The sequence below is a fragment of the Ambystoma mexicanum genome, chromosome 13 (genome assembly GCF_040938575.1).
Source record: "Ambystoma mexicanum isolate Mex_15411 chromosome 13, UKY_AmexF1_1, whole genome shotgun sequence".
Taxonomy (NCBI): Eukaryota; Metazoa; Chordata; class Amphibia; order Caudata; family Ambystomatidae; genus Ambystoma; species Ambystoma mexicanum.
The window spans coordinates 622,009,833-622,034,785 of record NC_090938.1 but is presented as its reverse complement, the minus strand read 5'-3'; the positions used below and the strand labels follow the sequence as shown (position 1 = coordinate 622,034,785).

At 44.7% G+C, this 24,953-nt stretch overlaps 1 protein-coding gene across 1 annotated transcript; it reads right to left on the bottom strand.

Annotated features, from left to right (window-relative positions):
* Positions 1-214: 214 nt before the first annotated feature.
* LOC138521572 (keratin, type I cytoskeletal 13-like) lies at positions 215-16,552 on the bottom strand. The gene is made up of 8 exons (XM_069634518.1): positions 15,857-16,552; positions 13,721-13,803; positions 12,484-12,640; positions 11,153-11,314; positions 7,264-7,389; positions 6,717-6,937; positions 5,478-5,560; positions 215-1,522 (listed from the first exon to the last, which is right to left on the bottom strand). The coding sequence occupies exons 1-8, from the start codon at positions 16,496-16,498 to the stop codon at positions 1,290-1,292; spliced, it is 1,707 nt and encodes a 568-aa protein (XP_069490619.1). The 5' UTR covers positions 16,499-16,552; the 3' UTR covers positions 215-1,289.
* Positions 16,553-24,953: the final 8,401 nt, after the last annotated feature.

Sequence of the window (24,953 nt, the reverse complement as noted above, 5' to 3'; positions counted from 1 at the left end):
CCTGCTCCCACTTTCTTTTACAGTGTCCCTGACTATTATAATGGACAGAACAGAATTGCAGGTCTGTGCACCCACCAAACAAAAAACAGCTATACCAGTAAGCAGGCAGTGGGGCCTGGTTTTCGAACAAAAGAGAGAGTAGCCTGGTGCTGCATTTACAATTAAACAGTGAATCATCTCTACAGGTGCCGGAGATAAGAGTAGAAACAGCAAGTTATTGTGATTGCAGGAAGGGAAAATCAAAGTTTATTTAAGAATTTGCAGCATTCACGGTTCCATCCCAAGCAGAGAAGGAAAGAGGGCATACAGTCCAGAAGAACATTCTCATGTTAAGCAAGCACATGTAAAACAATCACATGTTGATGGTTTCTGATCATTCAAGTGACGACATTCCTTGAGGGTGCAGATTAAGGACTCAGGGCGTTCTCAGTCTCTTGGAAGAGGCCTGAAGTTGGCTGGCAGGTGATTTCTTACTGTAAAACGAAGCCAAGACTCCTGGCCCTTCTGCTGCACCCAACATGTGTCCGGCTGCCATATCTGTACTCTCATTCTGCAGAATGTATGTATTCCAAAGGAACAGCCCTATTGGCATTTGAAGATCAGAAATACCACAACAACAGTGCAAAGGCCATGTTTTTGAATGTTTGCCCGAAAAGTGCTGGATTGATTCAACATAAATTCTGGAATTCTTCCCACATTTTCAGAATTCCAAACCCATGTATGACCATAATTACACAATGATGAGTCAGAAATCAAGTCAACTGCATTTTTCCATCACAGCTTTAGGCTTGTTAGTCACGGAATTCTTTTCCTGTTACAGACTTCTCGGTCGCGCCGAGGCAGCATGGTATATATTGGAACATACAGCCTGAAAGAAGCAAAGCATCCTGACCAGAACTGGTGTGAGCAACTCCTGCTGAACAACTGCTTTTAACAAGAGCATTGTAAACAGGACAGGTTACCATGATAGGTGAAAACAGGCAAAGAAACCATTAGAAACCAGACAAAGTGCAACCAACATAAACTCCAAGTCTACACGAGGTTATCATCGACTCTGGTTTCCAAATTCCCATCTTATTGCACAGAAAGCATTTGTGCATAGTTATTACTTACAACGTTGACACTACGTGATCCAAAATGCATTGGGAAAAGGTGTTGGAAAACCAGTAGAAGATTAACAGATCATGCTGACACGGAGTTAGTTGTTAGTCACGCTCCATTATAAATTCTTCTAGCACATTTCATTTCAGGTTTTGGAGTCCGGTTGAAAGTTGACCTTGGGGGACATCTTATTTTCGGATCTGTGGGGAGGAGCCAGTCAGGGAACCATAGGAGCCGGACTGGGAACCATAGGAGCCAGAATGGGAACCGTGGGAACCAGACTGGGAACCATAGGAGCCTGACTGGGAACCGTGGGAGCCAGCCTGGGAACCGTAGGCGCCGGTCTGGGAACTGTGTGAGCCGGACTGGGAACCGTGGGAGCCGGACTGGGTGCCATAGGAGCCCTGTGTCTCATGTGACCCTGTGAACAAAAAAGAGGATCGTTTAAAGTACTCAACTCTTAGAACTTGACAGACATTTCACTGCTGAAGAGTTTCCATTCATAACCACTGGTCTAAAGTCTTCATACTTAGAGTTTGACTGGCGATGGGAATCTGGCAATTTTGTGACTGGTCAATGCCTTGGGAAGATCAGTAAAGCTCCAGCAAACTCAACTGAAGGCCAGCATATTCTAAAATGTGATTAGCTCCGCCCCAAACGCCAAGTCAAAATCACCTGATATTGACACATTGCTTATTTGTTCAAAAAGTTGTTAAGACAAATACTGCAAATAACATGTTTAACTTGAGCTGAGATATTTATTTTTTGGGGGAATTTCTGTGCGGACAGGACTGGATACTGTATGTCTCTGGTATACAGGATCTATTAAGATATTTCGATGACAGCTGCTGCATTGTGGCTTATATTTGTGTTTCCCCCTATATCCTCTTGACAACCTTTTCTTAGAGAGCTTCACATTTGTCGCCTGTTAGTGTATGTCAATATGATTCCAATCATGATATTTATTTAGGCCATGGCACAAAGGAAATTGTCTCTATGGGCCCAGATAATAGATCCTATTTTCAGCTTAATTATGGCATCTCAGAAGGACTTCAAAGGGATTTGAATCACAGCCGGCTGTGCAGGATTTGAATGTGTAGTCTTAAAGTATCTGGGTAAGGGTTTTACCCTCTGCCAGCTATGCAATCTAATTCATTTAGTTATTGACTTGTTGAAAAAAAAAAGAAATTCATATGCAAACTAATCCAATAATTCCAAATTCTATGGAGGCACCATGTCACATTTGTTTTGGTATTTTAGCCTTACGGCCTTGTGTAGTGCACTATAAAAGCCGTGGAACCACTGGGGACCTAGTTAGCACTTTTGCAGCATACCCTGGTGTTTATTTTAGTAAATTAAAAGCTTTTAATGCAACATGAAAGAGCTTTCGACAACATTCCCATTTCACAAAGAGCCATCACTAAGGCTTCAGAGTTGTCAGATGACTCAGCAGTCCTCTCATTGGATGCTGAAAAGGCGTTCGATAGAGTCAACTGGCAATTTATGTTTAAGGTACTGGAAAAGATGGGTTTCGGGAATCAATTTTGTTCCTGGATTCGACTGCTTTATACCAAGCCCACAGCAGATGTTAAAACTAATGGTTGGAGCTCAAGACCGTTTGACTTGGACCGGGGCACGCGACAAGGTTGCCCGCTGTCTCCTTTGTTATTTGTACTTAGTATTGAACCTTTGACGGCCTGCATGGTATTAACTGCTGGGGAATGCTACAAAAAGTGTGGTTATACGCTGATGACTTGTTATTGGTCCTCAGTAACCTTGGTGAATCAGTGCCAGTGCTCATGAATATTTTGGATGTCTTTCATCAGTGCTCTGGATACAGGATCAATTGGGCAAAATCAGAGGTTTTGCCCTTGGTACCATTATGTGACAACAATTCATTACACGCTTGGGCTTCAAATGGTGTGCTGAGAAACTGTAGTACTTGGGGGTTTGGATTTTGCCTAATGTTGTTGATTTTGTGAGAGTGAATATGAATATGGTGTGCACTACTTTCAAATTAATTGGATTTGGAGAGATGGTATTTATTGCACCTTTCCCTTTGGGGGAAGGTGAACACTTTGAAAATGGTGTCGACTCCTAGAGTTAACTTTGTACTGAGTATGATCCCATTGGATATTGAAAGAAAATTTTGGTGTGAGTTTGATAGACTCATGCAAGATTTCTTGTGGGATCATAAGCCTCCGCGTCTGAGGATTAGTAAGTTACAGTTGACCTTGTCTAGAGGTGGACTGGGTGTCCCAAATTACAAAGCATACCACCTGGCTTTTATGTCACGTATTTTGTTTACCTTTCTCACACCGAAACAGGATGATTGGGTTTGTGCGGAATCTAGCCATGTAGGCCAGTTATCGTCAAGGGCTCTGTTAATGAGTAAACAATGCAAAACAAAATTGGAGAATCCGTTGACTAGGAGTTTACGGAATTCGTTGTTGGTTTTGAATGATTGTTTGGGTTTCAATGCATTGAAAGATCAAAATGCTTCAGTTTCGCTGAACCCAAGTGTTACACATGAAGGGAAAGTTTTGTTCTGGCATGATTGGTTCTTGGCTGCTGGGGTGCAGTGGATTGGGGATCTTTTCAATGGTGTGGATTGGATGACGGCTAGGGAGTTACAGGTGAAGTTTGATATTCCTTCTTTTTGTCTGGCAGATTATCGGAAGATCAAGAGGGCAGTGGGTGAAGTGAATATGGAAGAAGGGATCAATGTGGATATGCTTGGTTGGAAGCCAGGGGTGAGTGGTTGTGGCTTGGTTAGCTATGTGTACAGACTGACTGTGTCAAAGTATAGAACAAATGATGCTCTGAGATTGGATTGGAACCGGAGGATCGGTGAGAATATTACGGAGGATCATCGGCCATGGATCTGTGAGAATGGGAAGTTCTGTTCTTTAAGTCTGGGTGAAAGATCACGTCAAATCAAGATTTTACATTGACCTTACTGGACACCCGAGAGACTAATGAAAAGGGGAATGTGTGACAACTCTGAATGCTGAGCGTGTGTACATGAGATTGGCACCATTGAACATATGTTGTGGGAATGTTCAAGGCTGAGGGGTATGTGGTTCGAATTTGACCAGATTTGTGAGAGGGTTCTTGATGAAAGGATTCATTTGGAATTAAGACTGTTGTACTGGGTAGTGATGAGGATCTGGATGACTTGAGTACTTCCCAGAGGAAATGGATTTTCCGGGGAGCGATGGCAGGGAAAAAAACTGATTTTGAGAAATTGGAAAACGTCTGCTCCTGTTACAATTGAGATGTGGGTTGCAGAGATGCATAATCTAGCGGAAATAGAAAGGGTGTTGTATCATAGGGATAAGAAAAGTGCTTTATTCAACAAGATTTGGGGTACATTTCTTTTATTATATTAGACCTGATTTTTTAATATGTTGTGACTCTGTGGGGGGGGTGTCTTTCACTGTATATAGTTTGTTATTCTTTGCTTTGATTAATGCATATTGTTTTGCAATTGTGTATGTATCTCATTATTGTTAAAACATTTTGAAAATAAAATTGGGAACAAAGAGCCCAAACAAAGATGGCCACCCTGGAAATGAGGACCTTCTGCAACGAAGGAGACCATCTTCTATTTCCATGGTGGCCAGAAAGCAACAGGACAAAACGGCCCTAGAGGACATGATTGGGAAATGAATTGGCACCCAGAGCTTTATGCAAAACAAAGAGATAATAACATTGTTTTAAAGAGAACTCTGAGGTTCAAGGAGATAATCAGAGGATTCTGATTGCAGGTTCATAGCAGTGTACATTACAAGCATTCCGAGCCATCACATTAGCTAATGCATGCTACCTCGAAATTAAGTGAGGTTAATCCAAATGCTTAATCATAATCAGAAGGTGGGACGGATTATATTGCCATTGAAATGAATGTGGTAGCATAGCGATTGTAATGACAATTGAATTCCCTGAACTCCACAGATCCAATGTGTCTATTCAGTTGCTCCTTGAGTTAATGGGATTATCCTTGCTTTGTGGTCTGAGCATTAAAAAAGCAATAAGGTCCAAATGGTAACACAGCCTTTATATGTCCTCTCTCATGTTAAAAGGCCACTGGGTGAGTGGTCTTGTAACAGCTCATAACGCCCCGATCTGCATGTATAAAACAACATCTTTGCAGTCCAAAACATGCATCCAAACATTGATCTGATGAAATTACTTGCGAGAAGTCCTTCAAATTGTAGTTTACCAAGAGAATGGATATCAGCAGTTCCAGACTTAGTTCCTGGTGGTGTCTAGGCTGTGCAATTCCCATTACGTGTTCCTGTCACATCAGACACAACATCGACAGCTCAGCCCTGATAGCCCTCAAACATCCCGAAATGAAGACCATGGCTTACCTGGCTTGCCAGACTGAGATGTGGACGACGAGGAAGTGTGGTGGGACGAGCTAGATGTCCCATGGTGGGAAAAATCCGGGAGCCTGTGGAAGATTCAGTGTGGTTATTTGGACTGAAAGCAAAAGGGGTCAAAGAAACCCAAACCTGGACAGATACAAACTGGAGATATCCAAAGAAGATATGAGCATGAAGTACTCAGGAAGACCATTGAAGTATTTGGATTCCTGGGGAGTTTATGACCACTATCAAGAAATGGGGGGCTTCTAGCTTACTCAAAGGACAAGCAACTAAGCTTGTCAACTTTGCTGCTGCTCTTAGTCGGTGTGTTCTTGAAACAAGTGAGATGGGTGTGCTCACTGGCTGTTGAGAGTGATATGTATTGGCTGAGTCTATCACTCATCGTGCCAGTAGTTTGGCATTACCACTGGAGACATGTTAATAGCAGAATACAAAGACAAGCAAGGTCAGCCTGAGGTCATTGCATCCATCTCAAGAGGCAGTAGACCCCCAGCCTGCAGCACAGTAGCTACAAACAGGTAGAGGCATGAACCGGGAGCTGTACAATGTCCCATGCATGGAGTAGTAGTCATAAAGCAGAACTGACAGCTTAATATTCAGATGCCAGCTGATGCCCCAGAAACTGTCCATTGTAAGTGGAATTTACGACACATGGCAAACATATTGCACCCTCAATATGTATGGGTGTGATATAAAATCTCGTAGTTCATTATCAGTTGCGGCAACCTGACCTACTGGTGAAATTATAACCAGGGCACCTGACATTTATTTACAGATAGACAATTTACCCACATTGTATGATCCTTGGTATATAAATGACCGTTCATTATTCCATTCTGTTAGGGTAAGGAGTGGTGGGAGGAAAAGGTAAGGGACCAGAGGTTATCCCTCTGTGAAATATACACTGGACGTGCACCAGCAGTTTCACTGTCAAATTGAATGATCCTCCTGATCCCTTGCATGAAAAATGGTGGCACTTGCAGGCAGCTAACTATTGGACATGAATGCTGTATAGAAATTAAAATGGGTATCTCTTTGGTAGCGATACAAATGGGTGAAGCATTCTGCGAAATAGTAGGAAACCTGACTTTGTGGACACTGTTTACTTAAACATGGTACTCTCCAAGCTAGAACAGCCAATGGTTTTGCATTGGGTGCAATGTACATGCTATTTTTCATCTTTGATGGCAGCTTTCCATGGGAGCCCCTGTAGTGACTTACTTGGCATTGTCGCTGTCCAGCAGGCTGCGGTAGGTGGCGATCTCCTGCTCCAGGCGGTCCTTGATGTCTAGCAGCATCTGGTACTCCCTGCTTTGGCACTCCATCTGACTGCGCAGCTCTGATAACTCTTCCTCCACCTTCCCAATGGTGGCCTGCAGCTGAGCGAGCTGCGCGCAGTAGCGGCCCTCTGTTTCCGCCAATGATGATTCCAGGGCCGCTTTCTGAAAAAGGGAAAGCGGAATTTAGACATGCTTGTCTACAAGGCAACCGGTTTGCTCCAAGTAGATGGAGAGGCCAGTTTTCTGTGCTGAGATTTATTTATTTTTAAATTAATGAATTCTGGGATTTTCAGGTTTGTTTTAATTAAATGCAACCTAATTGAATCAATGTAAGGTTTTGCAACTCGAGCATCATCAGACCTCATGGGTATCCAAAAGAATAAGAATTCACCAGAATGTGTTCAGGTGGATGCAGATTTCTCTAATACCAAAGGTCCTCTTCAGGTGGTTGATGTGGTTCACACAGCTGACAGTGCTCCATCACTCACCGTGCTGAGCTGGGCCTGGAAGTCGATCTCAAGGCTCTGCAACGTGCGCCTTATCTCGACGATCTCCATCTGGCTAGACTGGATCTCCTGGGAAGTGGTGGAGACCTGCTGGCTGACCTCCTGGGACTGAAAAACAGAATCACAGGATAACCTTCAGGTGATTTTCATTGGTTAAGACAAAGCTTTGCGCTGGGCCCAACGAGTGTCAGTGCTACTGTATAATACAATGAAAAGTGTCTAAAACAGACACCATGGGGCGAACCAATGTATGGGTGGATGTGTTGTCTAGTGGTTATGAAGCCCCCCTGCCCTGATCAGACCTACATTTCAAGACCGCCTTGCCAACTTGACTGCATTATTTAATCCCATGAAAATCATGCTAACGCCTTGTGCCTCAGTGCTCTTATCTGAAGAAAACTGCCCACACACAGACAGGAAGTCTGTATTTCCCAAATGGATATTTGCATTTATTTAAAACAGTGACTGCTTAGCTAGCAACTAACACACACACATTGAATTCCACAAGTGTATTTAAAAATTAACACATTGATATTAGCTACATCAGATGTTTATCTGACTATCTTTTGAATATCTTTCACTTTTTTATGAAAACGTTTGTTTCTTAATTGAACTTTTTTATTTTCTGCTGATTTCCCAACTAAAAACGTATTCCACCTATGCTGATTTGAAAAGATTTCCCAGCATTTTTCTTGTGTAGATTGGCATCCATTTTGTGAGCTGCCGCCAAACACTCAAGCCGAAAGCGACATCAGAGGAGGAGAAGGAGTGCACTCTTAAGATCCATGGAAGTAGCAAAGAAGTAGGGTCTTGGACTCGAAATGGACAGCGGCCGTGCAGGTAGAGGGCCAAGCCGTGAAGCGAGCGAGACAGGAAGGCAGGGCTATTTCCAGGTGGTGGAGTAACTTTGCTGAAAATGTTGGGGGGGACATTGCACCTAAATGAAAGTGGTCCCTGCCAAATGAGTGGGATAAAATGGTGTGCCACAAAAGTTGGTGCGGAAAAACACCCTTGTCCCACCTTAAAACTAAGCCCATGTTTCCAGGTGACGCCAGGCGCACCCTAGAAAGGGTGAGCAACAAGCAGAGGGAGGCAGCGCCATTCAGGTGTCACGTGTAGGGCTCGAGGCAGTGCTCCTCACCCAAGGATTTCAAAGGGGGGCACCATAATGGAAGTTCAGGGCTATAAGGAAGGACCACAAGGAGGGAAATAGGGTACCCAGTGGGGGTGGTGCTGATATGCTGGGGAGTGGCCCCCTATACACACGTTGCGCCCAAAAGGATTTTTTAAGCAAGAGAGGATGTCTGAACTACACTCTGCAGATCAGTTGCTAACTGCCCCCCTCACAGAGGCAGGTTGTGCTGAAAGAGAAGTTCTTCTTTCTGCCTTCCCACTCCAACAGTTCTGAATAAATAAATAAATAAAGTGTTTAAGGAGCAATGGTGAATAAAGATGCAGGCTGTGACAACACCAACCGTGCCCCTCGCGGAGGCAGGCAGTGCAAAGGGGAAAACATGGAGCGGAAGGGCAGGGAAAAGCTACTGTGATTAAAATGAGAAGCAAAAGCCGAAGTATTGTAGATAAAGAAGAGTGTAGAAATCTAAAGGAGTGATTGGCTAGAAGAGAAGCCAAAGGAGCAGAAACAGCAAACAAAACGTGGCAGGAGAACGGCGGCATGGGTCAGAGCAGAAGAAGCCCACCTGTGAATAAGGGATTGTCAGCCGAGTAATGAAGGAAATGATAGGGCTCATGGAAGACCAGGTCCTATGTCCTGCTTGCTGAACGCAAAAGGAGACCTCGGTGAGAAAACTAGAGCATTAGCCAGATAATAAATAGGCCGGCATGGACGCACATCTGGTTCTGGGAATTCATTGCAATCAAGGCTGGCGGGAGGTGGGCTTACTGTTCCTGACCCCGTGGTGACCAAAAGCACCTTACACGCTGATCATGTCAACTTTTGTGTTGTAATAATAAAGCCTGCGGCCAAACGTTGTCCACCTACATATAGTGTTCATGGTTTTATTTCATAAGGGTCGCAATATGTCTCTGCTCAGCTTAACCCCTTAAGTGCCAGGCTATTATGCAAGTCTATGCAAAAAGGACGAGCATACTCGTCCTGAAGTAAGAGGCTGGCTGTGTGTTTCCTTTCTAGCAAGTCTGCATATATATTAACCATGATGCAACAGTAAGCAACATCAGTAATACCAAAAGCCATATCTGTAGTCAGAGTCGCGTCGCTTCCAGAAGAGGCAATGCTATAGATAGTATTGCCAATACTCATACTACTTAAATGGGTACCCCTACCATGATAATTAGCAACAGTACCGTGGCAAATGTAGCAGTAGTAGCATTAGAGTTGGCAGTAGTATAATTATTATTAGAAGTATTGCTAGTCATATTACAGGTAGTACCACTAGTTGTACGGGCACAGCTGTTAGTTCTACTAGTGGTACTCAAAGTAGAAGCAGTAGTAGTAATGATAGTACGAGTAGCATTAGTGGTAGTGTTACCAGTGAACCTGCCAGACTCCACCCATATAATGCAGAAATCTCCAGGTCTGCAATGTTTACCCCTGTTTCTTAAATATTGTTTGCTGTTAAGCTGGCATTTATTCCAACATTTTCCTCGTCTGCATCAGTGACCCATGTCGGGAAATTCCTCTGTTCTGTAGAGGTTTCTCATAATAGGGAATTTCCTCCTAGCTTATCTACATGAGTCTAGCTGTTCTGTAAATGTTTCTTATAATCTTGAGTTCTCTTTGTCTCACCTCCTAACCTGTCTACATGTGTCTAGGTGATCTGTAAATCTCATTTTCAGCTTCACCTGCTCAGAGGCGTTCTCCCTTTCCTCACCTTCCCCAGACACTTAATGTCTCCAGAGCTGTGAGATGTGTCCTTGGCCTCAAGCCCAGGGAACACATCTCTCCAGCCCGAAAATCTCTTCACTGGCTCCATGTAGTTGCAAGGATCAAATTCAAGACCCTCTGCATCGTCATCCACAATTCTTTCTGCGGCCTGGAACCTAACTACATGCAACTCTTTCTCCCTAAATACCTCCCTTCCAGAGTCCTTCGGTCTTCTACCACTAACTCTCTGCAGATCAGACGTTTCTCCAAGCAGAGAGTGGGGGTCGAGCTCTTTCTTCAGCAGGAGCATCCCTCTGGAACAGCCTCCTTGTCCCTCTCTGTCTAGAGCCGGATTTCCTTAAATTCCAGAAGCATCTCAAGACCTTCCTTTTCTCCTCCTCCTTTTCTCTCCCCCTCCCCTGCTAGTTCCACCTGCCTCTATGTCTGGTAGCCTGTATCCCTTATGAGTCTTACTGGGGGCAGATCCTGCTTCAGCCATTCTCCCCCATTACCCTTTAACAGCACTTGCCCTCGGGCACCCTTCCCCGACTAGCCTACTGAGTCTAGTCCACTCCCCTCACACTAGCTAAACCCCCCCTTCTTTCCTGAGCACTTGCCCTCATGTGCCTCACATAACACTTGTCCAGCCCCGGGCCATGCCCCCCTGCACTTCTCCCTCTTTCCTTCTCCCCACACTACAAGATACTGCACTTGCATGATCCGAATGTCACAAGGCCTAGTAGGACTGCTACTTTCTCCTCTGTCTCACCACCCTTTATTGTCTTGTGGCACATGGAAAAGCTTTCTGATGAATAGGCACCATAAAATTGCCCAATAAATAAAAAATAAATGAAATGTTTCCTATGCTCTTGAATTTTCCTTGACTGGCCTCCGAGTCTATCTGCATGTGTCTAGCTGTTCTCCAAAGGTGTGTTGGGTTATTAAATTCTCCTAAGCCAGATTCCTTGTTCATTTTCTAGAGCTTTTCTGGACCAAACTCCTAGCTTCTATCGTAAGGGAATGTACCTGTGTGTGGAACCAGCCCTCAAGCTCTTTCTTGTTCTTCTCCATGACGACTTCGTAGCTCTGCCTCATTTCATCCAAGGTTTTCTGGAGATCGATTCCGGGAGCAGCGTTTATCTCCACATTGACAGTACCTGTCAAATGTCCTCTTAGTTGGTTCATCTCCTGCAGAGAAATAGCAATTTGGTTATTTCAGCATTATTATTAATTATTAGGGTTGTACACTTGCGCAGTTCTCGACAGGTAACCACAAAATTCAATTACTAAGACATGACTGATGTTAGAGAACATTAAAACAATTGCGATCATAGTGGAAGGACCGAGACCATGCATTTGCATGTATTAGGTCACCCACCCCATGTGTGGAAAACATGGGCATCTCCAGCGGTATTGTTGGCGGATGCTGACTAGGCGGTAGGTGGAGTGGGCATGAAGGGAGAGAAGGGGCTCGCTAATGTTGGGTAGCAGAATAGTTAAATGGGGAATGGTGAGGATAGACAGGTAATGTGGAGGTATTTCTAAGTGCCCCTGGGCAAGCAATAGGGTTCGGGTATGAGTGGGTCGTAAGTGAAGAATGTTTTTGGGGGACGTAAAGCTTGTGTCAGTGGCAGGGCTTGCAATGGAGCTGTGGTAATCAGAACAGAGGGATTTGTTAATGGATGTGGAGTGTGCAGAAGTGGTAGGGTTGATAAGGAAAAGTGGGGAAATTAGAGAAGAATAATGGTAGTGTAGAAAAGTGAACAATGATAGGTAGGGGAACAGGTGTTCAAAGTAATGCATGATGGAGTAGCATTTGACACTGAGCATGGAACAGTGGTTTGTGGATGGAAGTGTGGTGTTATATGTTAGCCAGGATGGGCTAAGTATCTGGCACTGATAGGTGAACGGTGTTAGTTGGTGGAGTGTGGCCTTCCATAAATGGCAGTGTGGGTGTATGCTAGGGACTGCAAATGTGATGCACCTAGGCGCAGCGGTGCACAGTGTAAGAATCAGTGCTCAGTGTTGAAGTGGGCGGTTGATGAAGAAATGTGGTTCCAGGGAGACACAGGCAGTGTGAGAAGAGTGGATCTTGTAGCAGTGTAAGACTGAGGCTATACTTTGAGGTATGCATTAGGTAGTCCAGTGCTAGCGGTCGAGTAGAGTGGATGTGTGGTAGGTCTGGGAAGTTGGTGGGAAGTGAAGTGGTAAATGACGTACAGGGCGTAGACGTGGTACTTGTAAGAATCTCAAGCATCATTGAACGAGTAGTATGGTTGGTCTGAAGGAGTGAAAATCTTAAGAATGTCCTCCTCTACTTGTAAGATGGAAATCCAAGGCAGTGATGTGCAATGTACCTCCTCGTGGTTCTTCTTCAGGGCAGCTAGCTCCTCCCTCAGGGACTCCAGCTGCATTTCCATATCAGACTTTTCCAGGGTGAGGTCATCCATGACCTTGCGTAGTCCGTTGATGTCGGCTTCAACACTTTGGCGACAATACAACTCGTTGTCATACCTGCATTAGAGAAGAAGGAGTGTTCTTGCTATGTTTCTCCAATGTCAGTATAACACCAAGCGGTTACAAATTCAGGAGATTTTGTTTCAGAGTGCAGATTCTAATGTTTAAATAATGCAGATCCAGGGATGAGGTGTTGAGGGAAAGAATACAAGAAAAATGGGAAGTATAAAATTATGGAATCAAGGATGTGAAGAGGAGGGAGGCGGCATAAACAAAGCCAGGGAACATAGATAAAAAGGTACATGGCAAGGATCCCAGAGAAGCAGGAATACCATGTGGAACAAGGGAATGGAAAGGGAAAAAACAAAAAAAGAAGAGGTGTCCAATCCCAAGGAGCAGGAAGGCATATGGAACATGGAAAGGGAAATGGGAAAAATATCCATAGAAGAGAGAAACAATTTCAGGGAAGTAGGAAGGTCACGTATAATAAGCAAGGGGAAATGGAAGAAACAAATCAAAGAAATGGGAAACAATGATTGTGCAGCTGGAAGGCCATGTGGAATTAGAGGAGGGAAAAGGAGAAAAAAATAAAAGAAGAGGGCAATAATCCCAAAGAAGCCGTAAGGCCATGTGGAACAGGGGAAGGGAAAGTGAAGAAACAGATCAAAGAAGAGAGGAAAAACTCAGAGAATCCGGAAGGCCATTTTGGAACAAGGGAAAGGGAAGAAGCAAATTAAAGAAGAGGGGCTGATTCTCAGGAAAGCAGGAAGGCATGAGTAACAAGGAAAGGCAAAGCAAAGACAAAAATCAAAGAAGTGGGGATGAATCCATGGGAAGCCTGAAAGCCACGTGGAACAAGGTAAGGAAAAGGAAGACAAACAATCAAGGAAGAGAGGGATAATCCCATGAAAGCAGGAATTCCATCTAGAACAAGGGAGCATAAAAGGAAGAAACAGGTCAAAGAAAAGGGCAAATAACAAAAGAAGCACATAAAAGAGAACAAAGTGTGACTGCGTTAGACAAAGAAGAGGGCAAAGGCAGCAAACAAAGGCAACAGAAAGTAAAGATTCCATGTATCAGGGAAATAAGCATGTAACTCTTACACGTGTAGTCCCAACGACTGTGGCATCTACTCACTTCATCTTAAAGTCATCAGCAGCCAGCTTGGCGTTGTCGATTTGTAACACAACTCCAGCATTCTGCACACATGCATCTGAGATCTGAGGGAGAGGGCAGAAGGGATGATGACCAGCACACCAGGGATGTCTCAGTTAAAGCAATGTAGATTTAGAACACAGGCTGCTCAGTGCAGCTTGTTCGTGCTATGTTGATGGTCAAGGGGTAAGGCCGCCATTACTCGCAAAACAGGGCCCAACGAGGAGCCCAGCTGTCACTGACATGACCAACCTCCTACAATCATCTCAGGACCCCACAGGTCAAATATAAAAAGGAGAGCAAACAAAAATAGGAAAATGCAGCTTCTAAGCCTTGCACCCATTTGAAGGAAATCTCTCATTCTAATGTATTGAGAAAATGTATTGAACCATTTGAATGGCAAAACTTCTGTATAAAATAATGTATTCTCTACATGATAGTTTCCCTTGAAAGTGTTAAAAGCAATCAATGTATCTCCATAAGTATGAAACTGATGGTGAGATGCTAAAAATGGTGTGATAGTGACATCTACTGGTAGAGAGAAGCATTGCCACTCATCACCATTTCATTTACTTTTAGAGTGCAGGGAAATCAGGTAGGGAAGCCCAGGTAGTTCACCGGTTTAAGTGTGATTTTTGGACTCTTTCAGGACTGAACTCTAGCACACTGATCTGCCATGTTAGCTACATGCCCATGTAGCAAATCTTAGCTGAGAAATCAGTGAATTTGCCTGGCAAGTCTGTAATTCTATGTTGAGCTTGAGGCAAACTCAAACCCTGACACACCTGTGACTGACGCAGAATCTGGTCTTTCTGAGACATCAGCCTCTCTTGTGTAAACGCTCCCAATGTCCCAACTTGAGATGGTGTAGAGAGGCTCGGAGTTCTCGCTAACAGCATGAGCCTTAGCAAGGTGTGCACCCAATCATGGTGCTTCACGAATGTCTGTATGCCATGTGTCGTGGCTGCACAGGCCGCCATCATCACAATGGATGTGGCATGCCGAGACGATGCAACCTTTACAAACTAGGTCAATGTCAATGAGGAAGCCCACATCCCAGATAGGGAAAGTTGTTTGTTAAAAGCAATGAGGTAGCCTGCATGCATCTGAGAAATGGCTCCAACATTTTTCTATGGAAAGTGCCACAGCATGTTTGCATTCTCCCTATCTTAATAGGTAAGAGCTATCTCACTTATATACCACCTTAACACAATTGAGCTGTATGTCATGTTTAACATCCCACAGACATGCGCTGGAAGAGCTCTGTAGACGTGCAATATGGTCATACCCAGATAGTCTTCTGCAGACATTCTCATAGATTTACAATAGACCAACAGCATGTTTCCCAAAGACTTACATGGGTAAATAACCTCTATTTTTGTAATCCTATAGAATTAGTAATCCTACAAGTTTAGGCACAAATCAGAGCTTCACCACCTGTAATAGTGGCAAATCAAAAGCTTCAGATTCTAACCGAACACTGCCAGTCAGGTTGAGGCACAAACCAGAGTCCTGAAGAACCTGCGCTTGTGGCCAATCAGAAGCCTCCGATTCTACTAACCCAACACTGACAGACATGTTGTAGCCTCCACCAAGGGCCAGACTGAAAGGAAAACAACAAAGTGGTGCAAAAGAAGTCACAGCCTTTTTCCAATGTTAGAATCCTTCATTTTTAGAGCGGTCAGGAAGGGTGAGTGTGACTTGTTTAAGGGGGTTGCATTTTTGGCGGGCATCAGCCTTTGGGTGCTCTGGCACGGTTGACTTTAAAAGCAAATCCCAGTTTCACATTTTCCCAGGATGCAGTGGGCAGATGCTCCACCCACTGTCATATAAACCCACCTGTGCAAGCAGAAAACATATGAAATAGTAAGAGCACAAACAAAGGGAGAATATGTTAAGAGAGCAACATTGACATTGATAATGTATTTGAAAAGGAAAAATATGCATAGGAGATCATGCAAAAGACCCTGTAATGTAAGCACTCATTCTAAGATGCCTTGAAGTGCGGAGTCTGGAAATAATGTTTGAGCGTGCCCTACAACGGTGGATGCCATAGGTAGCATTGAGTCCAATCAGTCACTGAACACTACTTTGTAGAGTAGTGTCAGATGCCCTTACCTTTTTCTGGAGATCTTGGATGGTTTTGTAGTAATGGCTGTAATCCTCTGCTGGTTTAGGCCCATGTGTTAAGTACCACTGCCGTATCTTGTCCTCCAGGTCACGGTTGGACTGCTCCAGTGAGTGCACCTGGCTCAAGTAGGATGCAAGGCGGTCATTAAGATTCTGCATGGTGTGCTTCTCACTGCCACTGAGTAGGCCACCATCGCCGTCACCGGACCAAGAGCCTAAGCCTCCACCAAAGCCACCGGAGCCACCACCAAAGCCACCGGAGCCTACGCCAAAGCCACCGGAGCCTCCGCCAAAGCTACCGGATCCTCCGCTAAAGCCACCGTAGCCCCCGCCAAAATGGCCTCCAACGCTTCTGCTAGACCAGCCACCATAGCTCCCACTTGAGCCACCCCCAAAACCACAACTGGATCCTCCGCCATATCCACCAGCACCCCCAAAGCTAACGCTGCTCTTTCCCCCTCCATGGCCGCCGCTCATGCTACCGCCATAGCTCCCACCACCCATGCCACCACCTCCCCCACTGGAAGTGTACTTCCCAGAAGAGAGCACGGATGTCCGGGAGAACGAGCTGCCGCCGGTGCTCCCTTTCCCCTTCACTGACCCACTTCCAGACCCATAGCTATGGCTCATCCTGAAGGCAAGCAAGTCTTCAAGTCTACACGGAACGAGATATTATGGTTGAGCACAAGTCTTTCTCCTCGCCCGCTTCTCTATTTATACCCGTGCAGTGATGGGTGGCACCGCTGGCAGTATTTTTATTGGAGTCACCAGCCAGGTCGCTCCGCCAACTTTCGATCCATCACCTAGTTGTTTCCTTTTCGCTGCATTCAGGCCACTCCACAAGATCCAGGATTTGGGTGTTTTCCTTTTTTTTATTCCCACTTTCTCACAAGGTATAATTTAAACCTGCTTGCTCCGCTTGCTGTGTGAGATATGATGTGGCCCGCTGCCACCCTGACACACCTCGCTCCGTCCAATAAATCATCCTTTTATACTATAGAGATGCCGAAAGATGCGATACCCCATAAAACCTGGGGAACAGGGATATTATTAGCGTTCAGCTGTTGCAGTCAATTAATCACCGATGCTTCTCTGCATGTCTGGTGTTCTCAGTGTTCTAACCCTGAGACTAAGAAAAATGCCCCCATCCCTGAGAAACATCTTTCTTTTCCTGAGGTCCTCTTTGGTCCCCTCCAGGCCCCCCAACCCATTTCCCGCATCCCCTTATCCCACATTCGCTGATCCCATGTTCCCAAAACTGAAGTCATTTGTCTTGAAGGATTTTTCAATTCGGATGGATCACATGGTCTTTGACGGGGCCCATGCATTGCATGCCTTTCAGTTATGAGACATACAAGAGAGAGTCGGACTTTGCCATAAAATTATCCCCGGCACCAACGAAAAAGTGGCCCACAGTTGCAAGCGGCATTTCACTCCTTTTGAGACAGACGCAGTAGCACCCAAGGGGGAAGTTTTTGATAAAATGTGTTGTACATTGTGCATTTTAAAGAATATTTATTCAGTAACACTGGTTAAAACTCATGGCAACATGGTGAAGTAACTTAACAAACTGTCCCACATAAGCCAAAAAGGTGGCCTGTTTTGATCAGAAAAACTGCCCCACACTAGCATTTTGCATTTTTGGTTTGGGATTACCATATTGCCCTATGGGCCAGTGCGACCATGGACGAAAATGTAGTTTATGTCGCCAAATTACTCGACCATAGGCCTTATCATTTCACAAAACTTGTTGCCTTTTTATGATTGATTTTTTACTTTGAAAATTATGGAAAAACAACTTTGAAACACCTCGTTCCAAAAGTCTGTGACCTCTCAAGAAACTGTTCAATTTTCTCCATCCAAAACCTTTGGAGACCCCCAAAACCTATACTTCTCAAATCACACTAATTTTGAGGTTGTCACCTTCAAAACTAGGGTGACAGTCCATCCAATAAATTGCACATCACGCGAAACTATCAATCCCCAAGATTCATTTAAATTTGTTTCTAAGCAGAACATTGATCATTACCCATGTATTACCCCATAAAAGCTTATTGGGCACTGGAAATGGGGGCAGTGGGGTGGGAAGCACCTCCCCTCTGCTCACAGCAGAGCTCATACTTCTTCTTCAAGAAATCTTAAAACAGGGCCATTTGGTAGCCAATAGAAGTCGGCCCACCTGCTGTTATCCTGAACCCACAATAATCAGTATTGGTCCTCCAGTGATCCCTCCACTGTGTTTTGAAGGAAATATATGTCCTTCGGACCGGGGTGTTAAAATAAAACTCTCTCTGTTGCGATCTACATTAGTGGCCTGTTTGCTGTGCCTCTGGTAGAGGACGCCATTTTGGCTCGGGATCTGATTAAGCACATACACGTACTTGCCACCTGTGGAGCAAGGACACCCGAGTTCGAATCCTTTTCCCCCACTCAAGCGAATTATGTTATACTGAGGAGATGACTTTATCTCCCATACATAACATCTGATTAGCAAACATCAGGGACACTTTGAATCGACAGATTTTGGTGTTGAAGTTTTACATTGGTGGTGGAACCAACTGGTGAAAGGCAAGTTGCGCCTTTGAGTGTGGAATGAAGATACGGAAGGTCTGAAGGCAGTCTGATGTATCTTATCTCTACCGGCTCCCTTGTCACTTAGATTGGCCCATTCTGATACATGAATGCGTGCATCTGAGCACATCAAGGTCAGCTGACCCGTCCTTCACCAATGAGGCGGCTTTGAATCATTCCAGTTGTTAGTTCTCTCAGGATTAACCTCACTCTCTAAACCGCCTGACTTGCAGGAGCTGTACAGTGCATATAGAGGTCTGGCCCAAAGGAAAGGGCTTTGAGTGTTCCAAGATGGAGGCAAGCTGTCCAAGTCTGAAGCTGAGCTAGACTGGTAGATAGTGGGAATTGCGCATAGTAACTACCTCTTATGATCGGCTTCCACGCAGCAAACCAAGGTTACAGTGGCATGGCAACGAGCGGGCCGCTATGCAACTAAAGCAAATGTGCTGCGTGCATGCGCAATATACGTCCTCTGAGCAGTCCCTATGACCCTTCATCAAAACACCAGCATCACTACTCTGCAGTGGTACATTATAACATGTACGTTTAAGTCATTAGTAGAATGCTTAAACAATTGGCATCTCACCTGGGGGGCTTGACGGGAGTGTGTGCATCGCCACGAGGGGAGCTTGAGAACGTGATGAGCGAGGTTTGTGCATTTCCCTGAGTGGAGCCTCTGCATTTGTACGTAAGGAGGGTGTGTGTCTCACTGAGTGGAGCTTGTGGATCTACCTCTGAGGTGCCCATGGGCCTCCCTACAAGGAGCTTGTGGTCTCACTGAGTGGAGCTTGTGCATCTACCTCTGAGGTGCCCAAGTGCTTCCCTGAAAGGTGCTTGTGTGTCTCACTGAGTGGAGCATGTGCATCTATCTCTGAGGTGCCCAAGTGCTTCCCTGAAAGGAGCTTGTGTGTCTCACCGAGTGGGGCTTGTGCATCTATCTCTGAGGTGCTTGTTTGTCTCACTGCAAGTAGCTTGTGTGTCTCACTGAGTGGGGCTTGTGCATTTACCTCTGAGGTGCTCATGTGCCTCCCTGAAAGGTGCTTGTGTGTCTCACTGAGTGGGGTTTGTGCATCTACCTCTGAGGTGCTCGTTTGTCTCACTGCAAGTAGCTTGTGAGTCTCACTGAGCGGAGCTTGTGCATCTACCTCTGAGGTGCCCAAGTGCCTCACTACAAGTAGCTTGTGTGTCTCACTGAGTGGAGCTTGTACATCTACCTCTGATGTGCCCAAGTGAATCCCTGAAAGGTGCTTGTGTCTCTCACTGAGTGGAGCTTGTACATCTACCTCTGAGGCGCTCGTGTGCCTCCCTGCAACAAGCTTGTGAGTCTCACTGAGTGGAGCTTGTGCAACTACCTCTGAGGCACTCGTGCGCCTCCCTGCAAGGAGCTTTTAGTCTCACTGAGTGGAGGTTGTGCATCTACCTGTGAGGCGCTTGTGCGCCTCCCTGCAAGGAGCTTGTGTGTCTCACTGAGTGGAGCGTGTGCATCTATTTCTGAGGCACCCTTGTGTCTCCCTGCAAGGAGCTTGTGTGTCTCACTGAGTGGAGCTTGTGCATCTACCTCTGAGGTGCTTGTGCGCCTCCCTGCAAGGTGCTTGTGTGTCTCACTGAGTGGGGCTTGTGCATCTATCTCTGAGGCACCCGTGCGTCTTCCCGCAAGGAGCTTGTGTGTCTCACAGAGTGGAGCTTGTACATCTACCTCTGAGGCACCCGTGCGCCACCCTGAAAGGTGCTTGTGTGTCTCACTGAGTGGAGTTTGTGCATCTACCTCTGAGGTGCCCGTGCGCCTCCCTGAAAGGTGCTTGTGTGTCTCACTGAGTGGAGTTTGTGCATCTACCTCTGAGGTGCTCGTGTGCCTCCCTGCAAGGAACATGTGTGTCTCACTGAGTGGAGCTTGTCCATCTACCTGGCAGGAGCGTGTGTGTGTAACTGAAAGGCGCATGTGTGTCTCATTGTTTGTGCCTCTTGGAGATGGAAGCTTCAGTAATCACAGCATTTCTATTAACTTGCTAATACTTTGATGAACGGAATCAGGAATCAGTTATTATGGCATACAGTGATAATAACGAATTAGGAATAAAGAACAACTTTTTAAATGACCCTAAAATAACGAAAAATAACGAATTTTCTATTTAAAATATAGATGGGGTGGGAGGCCTGAATGGCCGCTCACAGTCTCTGCCTCAATGACGATAAGACAGAACTGCTTATCATAGGCTCCCAGGCCCGCCTCAACAAATTGGACTCCAGGTACCACTCCTTCACCATCGATGGACACCATAAAAGGTCAAAACACTAGGTGTGTACCTCGATTCCACCCTTTCACTAAAAAGACAAATAAATGGCACCATCTCTTCCACCACCTACACCAACAAACTAATCAACGCCTGCAAATCTTTTCTCTCCACCTCCAGCTGCCTCACCTTGTCTAGAGCGCTGATATTGTCCAAATTAGACTACTGTAACACACTTTTTCTGGGCACCACCACTAAAAATCTGAACAGACTTCAGATTATTCAAAACAACGATTTAAGATGCACTCTTAACCTCCCGAGTAAGTCTCACATCTCCACGGCCAGCAAAGAAGTCCACTGGCTGCCAATTTGAGACAGAATCAAGTTAAGAACCTTGGTCATCACTCACAAGTGTCTGTCACTGACTGCCCCACGCTACCTATCGGACAAATTCTCTAGACACCGCACCACGAGACCTACCAGAACCCCCTACCTACACCAACTAAAAGTTCCTAAATTCAACCTCAAAACAGCAAGAGGTTCCAGCTTCCCTGTTGTTGCAGCTCAATGCTGGAATACACTCCCTCTTGCAATCAGAGTGGAAGCCCACTTCTGGCCATTCAGAGCTATGGTGAAATCCTGGCTTTCTAACTAATCATGCCGTTACGTGTCTACACACCGACCATTCACTCCACCTATGTCTATCGTATGCCTCTGCCTTTCTCGTGTAACGGCCCACCTTGTAACCTGGTCCCTCATTCTCTTTGATATTTATCTCATGCCATTTAATGTATATGTTTGATTGATTGTATATACCTTGTGCTCTGCGTAACGATATGTAACCATGTTGTCCACATGATTATGCGCCGAGCTACCTGAGGGTTCGGACGCGCTCTATAAATAAACAAACTAAACTAAACTAAACTAAGGGAATACATTGGGTCGGGAGGGGGTTGAGGTGAGTTATGGACCTAGAGAAATGGGGGCTTGCTCCCCACATAAATAAATCTGTATTTTCTGTTATTTTAAGGTCTTGAAAAAAGTTTGCTGTAATCACATGGAGCCATTATTATTTGTAGCCGAACCGTAATTCTGAAGTTTATCAGAGATAAAACTGCAGGCAGGAATCACTATGAAGCTGCATTCTGAGTTTCTTGCCACACCGATTACCCTTTGATTATCGCTAAACGATGCTTCCCACGGCCTTCTTCTCCCGTTCTTGCCTGTTTTATGTTGTATTGTCTGTCTGAGCGCTCTGAGGCCTGTGAGTTAGCTGGCGCTATACAAAATGCATTAGAATAGATAAGAATAGACTGATGCACCCATTGCGCACTCTCCCTCTTCCTTCTCTGTCTAAACCTCACGCTCCTCTACTTCTTGTCCTATCTGAGAGCATCACATGTCCCATCTGCATTCACTCTTCCTTCATCCATGATGCGCACTCGTGAAAGAAATACTTAAACAGGAGTCTACAACCTTTGACAGTCCAGATGTTCTGGACTACAGCACGGATCAGCCCAGCCAGCATAGTCAATGGTGGGGAATCATGGGAGGCATAGTTTGAAATACCTTTAATGTATTGGCCCAGACTGACAAAATGAAGGACGCACTTTTCACATTGCTTGTTGGCAATGCTGGACTGCCACCCCACTAGCACAGAGGAGCCAGAGCTCTAGTGCAAGTGAACCTGCTGCAACATTACCTCTACACCCTTCCAATGCATCGCCTGAGGAATTATTTCACAGTTTCGGGATTTCAGACAGGGCAACTCAGTGACAACTTAGTGCTGCTACAATCTTACTCTTTACAGAAGAAGTCTTCAAATGTGCTTTGCCTGACACTACTAGTAATACATTATTAATCTGACACTCCCAAATGGTAAATGGTCTAAAATGTTCTCACAATCAATATTTAAAATGTTGAACAGAGGGAGAAAACTCAGTGGCCATTCCTACACTTTGTAGGTGAAATTGGGCCATGGGAGCATACCTTCCAAAAGAAATGTCCAAAAAGCATTGCATGTTAGTAATATGATCAGGTTTAATGCATTCTTCAGAAATACACTTAAAAATGTCCTTCTTAGGTAGCTATGAAGCCCTCCTATCTAGGCACTGGCAGGCTTCCATTTACCATTTTATCATAAGAAATTGGTGACTATGGGTGACAATGAGTGGACTGCTGGTATGCAGTGATTATATTGAATACAAAACAACTAATGAACAAATAATGAATGAAAAAACAACTAATACCTAAATAACGAATTTAGAAAAAAAAATATAAAAATGGGGCTCTGAGAGGGAATAGTGGTTTTGTGGGTGGGGGAAAAGTATCATTAAAAGGGGGTGGGGATTTCAGGGGAACCCCCCAAAAACAACAAAAGGTTAATTTGTTATTATTTATCATTATTTTGTATTTTTTATTTTTTCATTAGTTAATATTTCATTAGTTATAATTGCATGGAACTGGACTGCCTAGTAGAGTACTCTAAGTGATTCCTTGTTTGCTATATATGTTCTCCTGATTATGACCAACCAGAATGTAAAGAAAATGAAAGGAAGTGTCTATAATCAGCAGTGCAGTATCCTAAAGAGAAACTCAGAAACAGCATAATCAGATTTACTTTCTAAAGCTGATAAACATTGGCCGAGAAAATGTCAGGAACCATGTGGAAGGAGCTGTTCAATGACCTTGCTACCTCGGGATCTTATGAAATACTGGCATAGAAAAAGGTGGGAGAAAATGTGAGAAGCTCTGCTTATTGCTTTGGCGCCATTGTGAATTTAAGAGGGTACGAAAAGGCAACACACTGTATTCCACTTTCTGAAAGCAGAAGAAGACAAGGAGGGGGATAATTGCTGCAGACCCTGGGACTCGACAACGCATTGAGGCATGTCCAATCGCGTGAATCTCAGAGAGCTAGAGCTTCAACAGGAGGACGGCTCCACATCTACCCCCAATTAATTAAACACTTGGTGCACCTGTCCATCTCCCACCTGTATCCCCTGCTTGTAACCTTCTGTACTCCTCTCTTTGTGTCCTTCCATGTGCACCCACTGTTAGTGAATCACCTTGTTGGACAATGCTCCAATTCTTAATCGATAGATTTGCAGTGTAAGAAAATCCACTCACCACATTGACAGCAGGAGTCCTTATGTTCTCACAATCATGATAAATTGAACATATTGGAGAGAAGTCGAATATTTCTAGAGACTCTAATTGGACAGTGTACCCACGGGGCAGAGGCACCCTGCAAGAACCTTTAGCTAAGATTCATTTGAGTATTCATTTCTATTTTCTCAACAAACAATATGTAACTAGTTCAATATTGTGATGGTGATCAGTTATGCCCTTTAAAATTACAATGTGGCAAGTTTATTTGAAATACTCAGGTTTTGGGTGGAAGTTTAGTGCAAGATTCAAGCCAGTACAACAAACAAAAACTGTATGGGTATAACCATTCAAAATAGCACCGTGGGACACCATCTGAGGAGTTCTACAAGGATCCTTGTTATCCCCGCTCCTCTTCAACATCTATATGACGCCACTAACCAACCATATCCAAAAGACACGGCTTCACATGTTACAACTAAGCAGACGATTATAGCCAAATCATCTACAAAATCAGTGATGAACAAGAGGCGAACGCAACGCCAATAGACTGTCTCAAAGAACTCTACCAAAGGATTAACACTGAAAACCTCAAACTCCACCCAGGCACAACTGAAATCATGATCACATCCAACAACCAAGGAAGCAACCAGTACATCCCATGGCCCACAGAACTGGGAACACCACCCACACTATCCACAGTTGTCAACAACCTTGGCATCCTAATGGACAGCTATCTAAAGCTAGAAATGCAAGAAAATGTGTTAATTAAGAAATTCTTCTTCCATCTATGCACAGTCAAAAAGATACTACCATTCCTCTCCTTCATGCACAAAACACTGCCCATCATCTCCCTATTCATATCCAGATTAGACTACACCAACAGCTTATATCTTAGAATGCCAGAATACTTACTGAAGAAACTGCAAAGAATACAGAACGCAGCTGCTAGACTTCTCCTCAAATTCTCACGAAGGGTCCACATCACTCCAGTGCCAAGGATGCTACACTTGCTCCCAATCAAAAAACAAATCACCTTCAAAGCAATGTGCATAACACACAGAGCAATCCACGGCCTACGAGCGGAATTCATACAAAAGAAAATCACCATTTACCAGGCAACTAGAACACTCAGATCCTACGATGGCATCTGCCTAGAACCTACACCATACACG

What these genes read in the sequence shown, in the direction of transcription:
- LOC138521572 (XM_069634518.1), bottom strand. Translation starts at nt 16,498, where the DNA reads ATGAGCCATAGCTATGGGTCTGGAAGTGGGTCAGTGAAGGGGAAAGGG. An exon ending in TCCAAGATCTCCAGAAAAAG is followed by an intron (nt 13,804 to 15,856) that starts GTAAGGGCATCT and finishes CCTCTCCCTCAG; the next exon opens with ATCTCAGATGCATGTGTGCA. An exon ending in GCTGATGACTTTAAGATGAA is followed by an intron (nt 12,641 to 13,720) that starts GTGAGTAGATGC and finishes TCTCTAATGCAG; the next exon opens with GTATGACAACGAGTTGTATT.